Consider the following 13,293-nt stretch of genomic DNA (forward strand, 5'->3'; position numbering starts at 1 on the left):
TTATGGGACTTTTTTTTATTTTTGTGGGTTTTTATCGATTTTTTTTTACAGGCTATTGTTGCACCCGTTGCTAAAGCTGCTGATTCTGCCATAAAACTAGAACAGAAAATTTCCCAGAAGTCAGTTCCCCTCCTCCTCCTCCTCCTCCAACTGCCTGCCTACCTCCCAACCAAACCAGCCAACCAACCGACCGCCTTACATTTACAGCAGGCTCAGCTTAAGAGAGCCTGAGACGCAGCTACATGAGTCTGACCAAGGAATGAAGAAGCCAGGAGTCCGCTGGCCGTTAGGACCGCCCTGTACAACGTGGCCTGTTCTGGAGTTTGGTCCACTCTGGCTGCACCTTAACCATAGAGATCGTCATCGTTGTCTTCGCTGTAAACGTTGCCGCCGCCGCTGCCTCCGGTGCCCTGGCTAGGTCCAGCACCACCTTGGTTACCTGACGGGAATCTGCCAGGAGAAGCAGAGCAAGAGGGGGGGGGCGGGGGAGAGAGAAAGCAGGTGAGCAGTCATAAGAACAACTGGACTTCAGGCCAGATGTGGGGAGCCATGACTCCTGAGCTGGGGCTTGGAGATAACAGAAGCCGGATGCCAACATCTGGAAAGCCAAAAGGGATCCCCCACTACGGGACAGACTCTCCTAAGCTCAGAGTAGGTTCAGAGAGCCCCGCATAGGGGAGGCAGACCAATGCAGGAAAAGCCTTTCTTTCTTGTTTATTAGATCTCTTCCTTCCAACTTAAGAGGTGTTCTTGCTTGTTTTCATGCAACCCCCTGTTCTGTGTAGACATCAAGGAACTGGGGGTGGGGTGGGGCATCTCCGGATGCAATTAGAGATATGGAAAGAAACTGGGAGCACTGAACTGGGAGATGATAACGAGGCCGAGAGAACCAGTTGCGTGTGTTGATCAAGCAGTGAGACTGGAGCTAGGATGAGCCAGGTTCAGAGGCCCCCTTGGCCATGAGGTGGGGGGATAACCGGGAGGGTTCGGGCCAGGAATCCCAACTTATTTCACTCCTCTTATAGTAAAAAACTGGAAGAGGGAGCACCAAGGACACTACCTGGAGAATACGTGAGACAGAAATCTAGGAAGCAGGTGAGCAGAAAGCAGAGGAGAACTTTTGCCTGTTAAAAGTTATGGATGTCCAGACCAGCAGGCACCTAGCATGGCCACCCACAAAGAGAATCCCTCCCCATTATCCCGTGCTGACTGAGGGTGTTCAGGAGGAGGAAGGGCAGGAGAGGAGAGGGCACTGGCTGTTGTCGGCAGACAAAGGGGCATAAAGGCAGGTTCCCAAAACACGCCTCAGCGTACCTGAAGCTGCCAAAGCCACGGCTCTGCTGCAAAGTCTGTGCAAACATCTCGTATTTGCGGATGTCGTTGTCGCTGACTGACCGGCGGGCAAAGCGCATGGCTTCCTCAAAGTGGTCCCGACGGATCTCGGGAACTGGGTCGTCCTCTTCGACCTCCTAAACCAGAGAAAGCTTGGCTGTTAGCATCAGGGGACCGGGGAAGGTATCCAATCCTTGAATACCAGAGGGCGGACCTCCCCCGGCTGCAAGGCCTCACCCAGGAGCAGCCGCTCACCATGGCCGAGGGGTTGGTCTGCCTCTCTCGTTCCCGTCTGATCTCGCTCTCAATCGACTCACGGATGGCCAGCTTGCAAGCTCGCTGGCAAATCTCTGTGAGGTCAGCCCCTGAGAAGCCATTGGTCATTTTTGCCAGGAACTCCAGATCCACATCCTGGAAGACAAGGAAAATTCCCACGTCTCGCATATGCCCATCAAGTCCCTGCTGACAGCTGGCTTTTATTCATCGGCCTCATGAACAAGAAACAGAACTCCAGGGAAAAATAAGAGAAATTTAAGTAATAATAATAACAACAACAGCTGCAACTGTAGGAGATACAGAGCACATTTTAACAATCTCTTTTCTACAGCTGTGAGCAACGGGGAACTGAAACTCTTCCAGTAGTGCTGGGCATGGCTCAACTCTTAAGATTCTACCAACGGAGTAAAAGACAGGAGAGGGTTACCAGGGCCTCAGAAGAAAACCAGACCTTGGAAAACAAGGAAGGTGCCTTGTTCACCTGCACAGAGGCTGGACGGCCGGCCACCTGGCTGGCTGCAGCTCAGAAGTCTCTGCAAAGATTGCCTTTAAAAGGGCTTCAGGATTCCTGTTTGCTGACTGCTACTACTGAGTTACAACCAAGATTCATGTTGGGCTTAAGCTTAGTGAAGGGGGAAAAAGAGGAAGCGTTGCCTTCTTGAGGATTCTCAAAGAATTGTTCTACTCCTCTGAATAGGTATTAAAGCCAAATCAGGATCTGAAATTAAACAACACAGACAGCCTTTCTCTCTCTCTCTCTCTCTCACACACACACACACACACACACACAAACACACTTGCCTTGGCGACAGGCGATTTCCGCAGGTTGGCTTTGAGGATGGCCACACGAGACTTCTCATCTGGCAGAGGAATGTAGATGAGCTGGTCCAGGCGCCCAGGGCGCAGGATAGCCGGATCAATTATGTCTGGCCGGTTGGTCGCACCAATGATGAAAACGTTCTTCTTGGTGGACATGCCATCCATCTCTGTGAGGATCTGGTTGATCACTCGGTCAGCGGCGCCACCGCCATCACCAATGTTCCCACCGCGGGCCTTGGCGATGGAATCCAGCTCGTCAAAGAACAGCACGCAGGGAGCGGCTTGGCGGGCCTGCCGAGGAAAGGACACCGGCATCAGTTGGCAATGCACAAGAGGTCACCTCGGCTTGGGTGCTGTAATGGGCTGGTTGCCGATTGCGCCAGGCCCCGAAGGCCTCAGACTTCCTGGCAACGGTTATCGCTGTTGGTCTTCAGGGGCCACAACCTCAAAAGCCCTGCTATTTTCTTTGTTCTCTCACTCTTATCCCTGAAACCTCCAGGACTTAGAAACTGCTGGCCAGTTTCTTAATTTCCAGATTCCCTGCAAACGTTTGGATACATCCCTACAGTCATCGGAGCAACTGTGAGGGGCTACCTCAGAGAAGCCTGAGGTAGGCAGTACTTGCAGGTACAAAGATGGTATGTTGGACTTTTCAGTTTCCAACGAAACAAAACAAAAACAAAGCTAGAACTCTTTACAATTATTTAAATGTTGCACAGAGCTCCCAAGGATTTGGGGGGGGGGTGTTAGGGGATTAATTAACAATGAGGCAATGAATCCTGGGTCAGAGGAGGAGGAGGAACTGGGACCTTTTGACAGGGATGGCACATCTCCCTCGGCATGCTTGGAGAGGCCAGGGGCTGAGGATGATGGTGTCCCAGGCCACTCAGGCACTGGGGGAGGCGGCTGATGGGAGGGAGAGCTGCCTGCGCTCACAGACATGAAGGAGGATCGACTGCTGACAGGCAGTGGTGTTCAGAGGCCTCCCCCACTCAATCCAAGGACACGGAGAGTAGAGAAGAGGCAAGCTCAAAGGAGGGCTGCAAGGCTACTCCAGATAAAGGTCACCTCACCCCGCCCCACAAGGAACACCTGGTGTGGGCTGGCTTGAGGAGAAGCTGTGGGGAATCTGCCTTTTGCCAGGAACAATTGTTTGCTTTGGCCTGCACTACCCCGGCTTTAGGAAAACTCAGCCTTGACTCTTCTTTCTGCCTGAGCCTTGCCTCTGCCATGTGGACCTTGCCCTGCGAGTGCACTTTCTCTTTGGACTTCCTCCCTGCCTTTGCAAATTGGCTTTGGTTGTTGACCGGCTTGGGTTTGTGGGACTGAGGGTGGCTGCCTTCAGGGACGTGTGGGTCCATTGGACAGCAACCGTTTGCTGGGGCAGCTAACAGGGCAATGAAGGACTCTATCGATGCCTGCTTCTGCCTAGGCCAGAGGTCCCCAACCTTTTGGGCACCAGGGACCGGTTCTGTGGAGAGGGGTTTTTCCATGGAACAGAGGGGGCGTGGTTTTGTGTGCTGCCTGCATCTCGCGGATGGGGCTTTGTTTGTTTGTGCGGACCGGTTGCTGGCATGCTGCAGCCCGGTACCAGTTCCACAGACCAGGGGTTGGGAACCCCTGGCCTAGGTGACCTGGGTCATTATCACCAAGCGCTGCACTGAGACCTCCAAGTGAAATGGGGGGGGGGAAGAGGAGAAAGCGGAGACTCACCTTGTCAAAGATCTCACGCACGTTGGCCTCGGACTCTCCAAACCACATGGTGAGCAACTCTGGGCCCTTGATGGAGATGAAATTGGCCTGGCATTCATTGGCAATGGCCTTGGCTAGCAGGGTCTTACCACAGCCAGGGGGGCCATAAAAGAGAACCCCTTTAGATGGGGTCATGCCAAACTTAAGGAATTTGTCAGGATGCTCCACTGGGTACTGCAGAAGGAAGGGATTCAATGTCAGCTCCAAGAGGAGACAGGGAAAGAGAACAATTTGGACACCAAAATCGCTGCCCGTGGCTTCAGGCAGGATAAATCAGATCAAACCAAGGACAGTAAAGGGGCTGCAACTAGTTCAAAACTACTGTTTATTTATACGGCCACTCATCTCCTGGAAAGTGGCTCTGGATGGCATGCAACCTTTATCCTCCCTCCCATCAGTGTGTAGATCCCACTTCTACTAATGATTGCAGCCATTGTCAGCAAAAATCACAAGCTATTGTCTCACGTTTACAACAAACACACTAGAGGTAGGTGATTTAAAGATGCAGAAGGTAAACCATGTTATGATGAATGTAACAAGCATCAAAATAATTCTGCAGCTGAACCCATTAATTTACTCTTCTGGAATTTAGCTACTACAGCCCCCAATCTGACTTTGACAAACGCTTTTAAAACAGCTCAATAGCTATTTTTTTGGCTAAGGTGGGAGTATACCCAGCCAAAAGCTCATGTCACAGGGCCTGGCTGTGTTCCAAAGGGCTCTGAAATCCTGGCTTTTTCCCCAGGCTCGGGATCAAAGCGTGTGTGTGTGTGTGTGTGTGTGTGTGTGTGTGTGTGTGTGTGAGGGTCTTGTGTAACTGTCTTTTTATTTTTTGCTTTTCTTCAAGACATTTGGGTTTTTAACTGTTTTTTATGTTTATCACAAAGTCTTGTTATAGAGTTGGGTGGCCTTACGCAGTCAACAGAAATCAACAAACAGGGGAATCTTAAATTTCTCTAATGATTTCACAGGCCCTGAAAACAGAACCGTTGAAAACATAAGACTTACCAACTCTTTCAAAACTGAGACTAATTTTTAAGAACATATGCTTTTAACAGCTGAGAGGAAAAAAAGCAGACTCTGTCCCCATGGTCTCTGCTGCAACCTCCAGCTAGCAAGCAGCTGAGGAAATGGCACAAAACGGTCTTACCTGAACCAGCTCCTGCAGTTCCCGCTTGACGTCTTCCAAGCCTCCGATGTCTTGCCAGGTCACCTGTGGGACTTCCACTACGGTCTCGCGCAGTGCTGAGGGATTGCTCTGGCTTAGAGCCCACTGGTATTTGCAAAGAGACGAGGAGGGAGAGAACGTGTGGCTATGTTTGATCAGGGCAGCCGCTCCGGATCGAGAAAGGGAAAAAAAAACACACACCCCACCCCACGACTGTCTTACCCGGAAGTCATCCATGGTAACTGCCAGAGAGTTCATCACTTCAGCATCAATAGTCTCATCTTCAAGGTCAATCAGGTCCATCTTCTTCCGAATGGCTTGCAGGGCCGCCTCTGAGCACAGCGCGGCCAAGTCAGCTCCCACGTGGCCGTGGGTCTCATTGGCCACCTGAAGCAGAGGAGGGAGACAGGTAAGCATCCGCTCCTGCCTGGAGAAAGTGGAATCCGGCTTCTTCCACCGGAAGGAAGGGATCCACGACGAGGCCTAGGCCCACTCGGCCCTCACTGACACCCAGGTAAGCAGAGATGCTCCTTGAAACGCTCTCTGGCTTTGGACAAGGCCATTCATTGAGAATTAGCCCCGTTCGGCGAAGTATTTCTGAGAACGCCAAGTGCAGAAATCTGCCGTGTAAAATGTCAGGCTTGACCCAGTTTGAGAACTCTCAAATTCTACTGGTCTTGTGCTCCCTCTTCTGGCCGTTTCCTTCACATCTAAGTCAGTTCCTGGCTTCGTTGTCTCACGCCTGCCGCCACATTCGTAACTCACTTCACTTTTTCCACCTACAGATCTAGGTAAGGGCCAGGCCTGTGGGTCTTGGGGCAGGAGAGACAAAAGGAGCTAGATGCAACTAAGAAAAATGGGGGCCCATCCACCCGGGAAACTGACCATTCTCAATGGTGGTGTGGGACGCTTTCTGGTGGAGACGACCCCTCCCTTTAAGAACCGCAATGCACAGCCCAAAACTATTCCCGGGCTAAATAAAGGACTGGTCTTCCCAGTTGCAATGTATGGCAGTGAAAGTTGGACCGTAAAAAAGGCTGAGCGCCAAAGAATGGAGGCCTTTGAACTCTGGTGCTGGAGAAGACTCCTGCGAGTCCCTTGGACTGCAAGGCGATCAAACCGGTCAGTCCTAGAGGAGATCAACCCTGACTGCTCTTTAAAAGGCCAGATCCTGAAGCTGAAACTCAAATCCTTTGGCCACCTAATGAGAAGGAAGGACTCACTGGAGAAGAGCCTAATGCTGGGAAAGGTGGAGGGCAAGAGAAGAAGGGGACGACTGAGAATGAGGTGGCTGGATGGAGTCACTGAAGCAGTAGGCGTGAGCTTAAATGGACTCCAGAAGATGGTAGAAGACAGGAAGGCCTGGAGGAACGTTGTCCATGGGGTCGCAATGGGTCGGACACGACTTCGCAGCTAACAACAACAAATAAAGGACTGTCTTCCTCATTCTTCTAATCCTGTGGAGGTTCACGACTAACATCACAACGGTTCCAGCACAAGATCAGTGCTTTAAGCTCCCAAGGGGAGGGAATTTAGGTAAGCAGTAATAGCTTTTAGCATCATTAAGCGTAACTGCCATGCACGGGATAGTATTCTCATTTCACGTGGTTCCGAGAGAACCTGAGCCCGAGCAACGGCTTTAGCCAGCTGGGTGACTTTGGCCAGGCACTCTCAGCATAACCCACCTCACAGGGTTGTTGTGGGGAAAATAGGAGAAGGAAGGAGTATTAGATAATGTTTGATGCCTTGAGGGAGGGAGAGAAAATAATAATAATAATAATAATAATAATAATAATAATAATAATAATAATAATAATAATAATAATAATAATAATAATAATAATAATATTATTTGTATACCGCCCTTCTCCCGAAGGACTCAGGGCAGTGAACAGGGCAAATATAAAATACAAAAGTACAAAAATTAAAAGAGATTAAACAGGATGCCCGAAAGATAAAATACATTAAAACAATAAACCCCTCACCCATCAGGCCAGGCCGGCTTGTTCGAACAAGTAGGTCTTCAGATCGCGTCGGAAGGAGCGGAGGTCGGGCGCCATCTGGAGCTCGACCGGTAAATGATTCCATAAATCCGGGGCGCCCACAGAGAAGGCCCTCCCCCTGGGGGCCACCAGGCGACATTCTCTGACCGGTGGCACCCTGAGGAGGCCCTCTCTGTGGGAACGCACAGGGCGGAGGGAAGTTGACGCCGGCAGCAGGTGATCCCTAAGGTACTCCGGACCCATGCCATGTAGGGCTTTAAAGACCATTACCAGCACCTTGAATCTCACCCGGAAGACAACTGGGAGCCAATGCAGCTCACGGAGCAGAGGTGTAACATGGGAGTATCGGGAGACTCCCAACACAACTCTCGCGGCTGCATTCTGTACCAGTTGGAGCCTCCGAGTGGTCCTCAAGGGCAGCCCCATGTAGAGAGCGTTGCAGTAGTCTAAACGAGAGGTCACGAGCGCATGAGTGACCGTACACAGGGCATCCCGGTCTAGATAGGGCCGCAACTGGCGCACCAGGCGAACCTGGGCGAAGGCCCCCCTAGTCACCATTACTATATGGTCTTCCAAAGAAAGCTGTGAATCTAGGAGGACTCCCAAGTTGCGAGCCCTATCTATGGGGGGTAATAACTTGCCCCCCATAGAAAGAGGTGGAATATTCTGAATATCCCGAGATGCCGGTACACACAGCCACTCAGTCTTGTCGAAGCCTGTTCCTCCCCATCCAGACCCAAACCGCCTCCAGGCAACGGGGCATCACGTCGAGGGCATCACTGGGGTGGTTTGGGGTCGAAATAAAAAGCTGGGTATCATCAGCATACTGATGATACCCAACTCCAAAACCACGAATGATCTCACCCAGCGGCTTCATACAGATGTTGAACAGGAGAGGCGAGAGGACCGACCCCTGAGGAACTCCACAAGCGAGAGGCCTCGAGGTCGACCTCTGCCCCCCTGCCAACACCGACTGCGAACGTCCCAGGAGATAGGAGGAGAACCACCGAAGAACCGTGCCTCCCAATCCCCTGAGACGCCGCAGCAGGATACCATGGTCGATGGTATCGAAAGCCGCCGAGAGGTCTAATAGGACTAGGACAGAGGAATATCCCCTGTCCCGAGCCCTCCAGAGATCATTCACCAGAGCGACCAATGCCGTCTCCGTGCTGTACCCGGGCCTGAAACCCGATTGGTACGGGTCTAGAAGGGAAGGAGGGAGGAAAATAATAATTTTAAATGAACCCACCTCACATTTTGGCATGATTGTTTGATCGCTATTATCGTGACCTGCTACTAACTTTGTATTGCAACGTTCTAATTACAATTTTGAAGGAAAACAAACCAACAAACCAACCCACCTGCTCCAGATCCACATCATCAGCCAACTTCATGTTCTTGGTGTGGATCTGCAAGATCTCCAGGCGGCCGGTAGCGTCGGGGATGCCAATGTCCACCTCCCTGTCAAAACGACCTGCAGGGGACCAAGAGCAACCGTCACCTTTCCGTCTGCCTGGACAGACCCGCCCTCTGCATCGTCCAAGAGTTGACAGACCAGCAGGGCTCAGACCAGGCTCAGCTGAGACTCCACACCGCCGTCTTGACACATGCACGGGGTGGAGGGGGGGAGAAAGAAGGGGAAGGAGGACTGAAGCTTTACAGCCTTTGGGGATAGCTCCAGATCCCCCACTCAGGAAGGCCTCTTGCAGCTTGGACAGTGGCCAGCTATGAGCCTCATTCTGTGCATGCCAAAGCCCCAGAAGGTGGGACAAGAAGCAACGGATGGAAACTGACCAAGGAGAGAAGCAACGTAGAACTAAGGAGAAACTTTCTGACAGTTAGAACAATTAACCAGTGGAACAACCTGCTTCCAGAAGCTGTGAATGCTCCAACACTGGAAGTTTTTAAGAAGAGACTGGACAGCCATTTGTCCGAAATGGTATAGGGTTTCCTGCCTGAGCAGGGGGTTGGACTAGATGACCTCCAAGGTCCCTTCCAACATTGATGATGATGTCTCCCAAGCACCTCTCTTTGCCCGTTTGCCACCACTGGCAATCCAGGTTTGCTGCTGGCGTGACCACCGACTAGCAGCTGATGCTCCTGGACTTCCTTCTCAAGGCTGGGGGTGGAAACAGCCAGAGCCATTTGTGGCCTCCAGGCCCTCCAGGGCAGTCACACTGCGATTGGGGAGTTTGTGGTCTGGTCCCTGCCAAACTGGTGCCCCGGCACAATGGGTGAGGGGGGGGGGCGCATACATTTGATCTGGTCTTCCCTTTTGAGTGAAGGTGAGACACGATCTGGACGCCCGTTTTTCTTTGCTTTGATTGGATCACTTCCTTGTCAAAAGGCAGCTCATGGCAGCCGTGGGCCACTGCAATGTATTGTCCACTTTTTCTGGATGACATCATTGTCATTCTCTTTTCTTTAAAATTTTTTAATCTGCTCTGATGCCTCATCTGCCCAAACACCGCGAGGAATGGGGTACAAATACAATGAGACCCAACAAATTCTGGTCGCTAAATACATCGTGGATAGGTTTGAAGTGATCAAGAGTTCAGAAATGGTGATGCCACCACCACCCATTTTGCTATGGGGCAACTAGGGCCCCTGAAGCACCTGATACACTGACCTCAGGCCGAGAGGCCTCACCAGATGGACCCTCCCCAATGGGGCAGATTCCCGGGTTCTAGAAACCTGAAGAGGAGGAGGAGGAGGAAGAGTAAGAAGGAAGGGCGGCCTACGGACACTGGAGTAGGCTCTCTCTCGCTCTCCAACCGACACCCAACAGCCTCTTCAAGGAAGCAATAAATATTAGCGTCGCTAAACGGAGTTAGAATTCTCTTTATGTGCGGTTGTTGCTTTATCTTTTTTTTTCCCTTTTACATCCTCCTTTTCCAAAACATTTCTTTTTATACCTAGAAATTTGGCTTCCCTCATTTTATAACGGGATTTCTCTTTAAAATCTTAAGCAAGGCAGGTCACATCCTGCATCTCTGGACCTCCAGCAGAGCAATCCCAAGCAGCTGCCTGCCTTTCCCCCCCCCCCCCCCCCGGGGCTGGGCTGAAGGGAGACCTCCTGGGTGAAGAGTAGAAAAGCCCCCCCGACTAAACTGACTAAAGACGGCCATCTTTTCCCCATGGAACCAACGGAAAGGGGTCCACTAGAGAGAATTCCAGTTATCCTCCTTCCAGCTCAGAAGAGCCACATGCCATATTTTCCCGGGTCTTACGTTAATTTTTTGCTCCAAAAGATACATTAGGGCTTATTTTCTGGTTAAGTCTTACTCTTGGGGGAAATATGGTACTAAATACGGTACTCTGGAAAGAGTACAGACAAGAGCAACAAAGATGATTAGGGGACTGGAGGCTAAAACATAGAAGGAATGGCTGCTGGAATTGGGTATGTCTAGTCTAATAAAGAGAAGGACGAGGGGGGACGTGATAGCAGCGTTCCAGTATCTCAGGGGCTGCCAGAAAGAAGAGGGAGTCAAGCTATTCCCCAAAGTGCCTGAAAGCAGGACAAGAAGCAACGGATGGAAACTAATCAACGAGAGAAGGAACCTAGAACTAAGAAGAAATTTCCTGACAGTTAGAACAATTAATCAACCTACCTCCAGAAGCTGTGAATGCTCCAACACTGGAAGTTTTTAAGAAGAGACTGGACAGCCATTTGTCTGAAATGGTATAGGGTTTCCTGCCTGAGCAGGGGGTTGGACTAGATGACCACCAAGGCCCCTTGCAACTTTACTATTATGATTATGATTAAATGCGTCCGTCTGGCTGACGATCTTAACTGGGGCTTATTCTGGGGCTGGGGTGGGGCTTATATTACGACTATCCTGAAAAATCATGCTAGGGCTTATTTTTCCGGTTAGGTCTTACAATTTTCAGAAAAACGGGGTAGTATTAAACAACGGTCCGCTCTGCAATGGAAGGCAGTGGGAGCCAGAGCCGAGGCGTTTTCTCAAGCACCGCTGGCAACCAGTAAGCATTCTGGAGGGGGAAGAGATTGCAGTTGAAACAAGAATTTCAAGGACAGGAAAAGTGTTCAAAAGCCACCATTTTTCTTCTGATCCATCTGCATTTAGCCAAAGATTCTACACCGTGTAATAGGAGGTTCGTGATACAGACGTGCTTATTCACGAAAGCAGATTTTGCTTTTCAGCTGTTACTGAGAACCGCATGTGTTTAAGATCAAACGAAATCCAGGCCTGGGAATAGTCACATTTACTGGAAGAAATACCATCTTCCTTTGATTTTGCTTATAGGCACACGGGAATACGAAGCCCCAGCAAGCACGGTATCTGAAATTAAACCAACAGCATGAACCAAAGTAGCACTCCCTTTTTCCAGTATGCTGCTCCTCCCTGCACATGATCAATTTAGAGCTTGAAGTCTGTAATCCAGGTCGAAGTTTGCTACTTATTCCTTCTGCATGTGTGAATTGGGCTTCAGGTACAAATTAAGGCCCAGCTTTCTGAAGTGCGTATTGCCAGCAAGAACGAACTCTTAAATCTACCAAACCCCAAATCTGTCTCCTCACGCATGGAAAAGTACATGAAACAAGCAAAAAAGCAATTTGTATCTGCTGCTGCTGCTGCTATTATTATTATTAATAATAATAATAATAATAATAATAATAATAATAATAATAATAATAATAATAATAATAATAATAATAATAATAATAATAAAGTTGGAAGGGACCTTGGAGGTCATCTAGTCCAACCCCCTGCTCAGGCAGGAAACCCTATACCATTTCGGACAAATGGCTGTCCAGTCTCTTCTTAAAAACTTCCAGTGTTGGAGCATTCACAGCTTCTGGAGGCAGGTTGTTCCACTGGTTAATTGTTCTAACTGTCAGAAAGTTTCTCCTTAGTTCTACGTTGCTTCTCTCCTTGGTCAGTTTCCACCTGTTGCTTCTTGTCCCACCTTCTGGGGCTTTGGCATGCACAGAATGAGGCTCATAGCTGGCCACTGTCCAAGCTGCAAGAGGCCTTCCTGAGTGGGGGAATTTCTTCTTGGTTCTAGGTGCTTCTCTCCTTGATAAGTTTCCATCCGTTGCTTCTTGTCCTGCCTTCGTGCGCTTTGGAGAATATTATTTCATTTTAAGAGAATGCTCAACCCCAGAGTTCACAAGTTCATAAGCAATGAGTTTGAAAATTCCACAGGAATTTTTGACTACTGGCACCCCTGGACACGGCTGTGCTAGACAGTCTTGACTGTTGCAAAAGGACAGTCCACCGACAATCAGCAACACACACACACACACACACACACACACACACACACACACACACACACACACATACACACACACTGCTAGCCCACACATCCCAATATACAGCCCTCCCCTCCCCCCTCCTGAACGGAGCAAGCTGAGTTACCAAACCGCCGGAGAGCTGGATCGATGCTGTTGGGTCTGTTGGTGGCAGCCATGACAATGACGTGAGCTCGCTGCTTTAGGCCATCCATGAGGGTCAGCAACTGGGACACAATGCGCCGCTCGACTTCCCCATGGGTCTACAGAGAAACCGGTTGAGAGAGTTAGGCTTGGAAGGAAAGGGCTTGGCCCCGAGGAAGGGACGCCAAAGAGAATACCTAAAAGAAGGAAGGCTTAAAAGCAAACAAAATGGAGTTCCTCCTTTGGCAGCCTAGACTAGAAGTGGTTAATCCAAAGAACAAAGAAGAAACATCTAAAGACTCTGAATGTTAACATTGGTCAGGAAGTTACAAGACAAGAATTCCAGGAAAATCCCACTTGCAAACAAAACTCTCCCTTCAGGCAACCTTGGGAGGGAAAACCCTGTGGTTGGCGTCCCCACATTTCCTTCACACAGAGGGGAAGGGAAAGGGAAAGGTTCCCCCGCACACGCGTGCTAGTCGTTTCCGACTCTAGGGGCCGGTGCTCATCTCCGTTTCAAAGCCGAAGAGCCAGCGTTT

The 13,293-nt window shown here is 50.1% G+C and overlaps 1 protein-coding gene across 1 annotated transcript in view; it reads right to left on the reverse strand.

Moving 5' to 3' along the window:
* Positions 1-13,293, reverse strand: part of VCP (valosin containing protein) — a 34,677-nt gene continuing 21,384 nt past the window's right edge. The window contains exons 9-17 of the mRNA XM_081321726.1: positions 12,738-12,873; positions 8,712-8,824; positions 5,570-5,734; positions 5,330-5,452; positions 4,141-4,353; positions 2,410-2,718; positions 1,588-1,743; positions 1,315-1,469; positions 1-450 (exon numbers count right to left, since the gene is read on the reverse strand). Coding sequence (XP_081177852.1) covers positions 345-450; positions 1,315-1,469; positions 1,588-1,743; positions 2,410-2,718; positions 4,141-4,353; positions 5,330-5,452; positions 5,570-5,734; positions 8,712-8,824; positions 12,738-12,873 — 1,476 coding nt within the window. The 3' untranslated portion in view covers positions 1-344. The remainder of the gene's footprint in view (positions 451-1,314; positions 1,470-1,587; positions 1,744-2,409; positions 2,719-4,140; positions 4,354-5,329; positions 5,453-5,569; positions 5,735-8,711; positions 8,825-12,737; positions 12,874-13,293) is intronic.

Source organism: Vipera berus (genome assembly GCF_964194415.1).
Source record: "Vipera berus genome assembly, chromosome: 2".
NCBI classification, from domain to species: Eukaryota; Metazoa; Chordata; class Lepidosauria; order Squamata; family Viperidae; genus Vipera; species Vipera berus.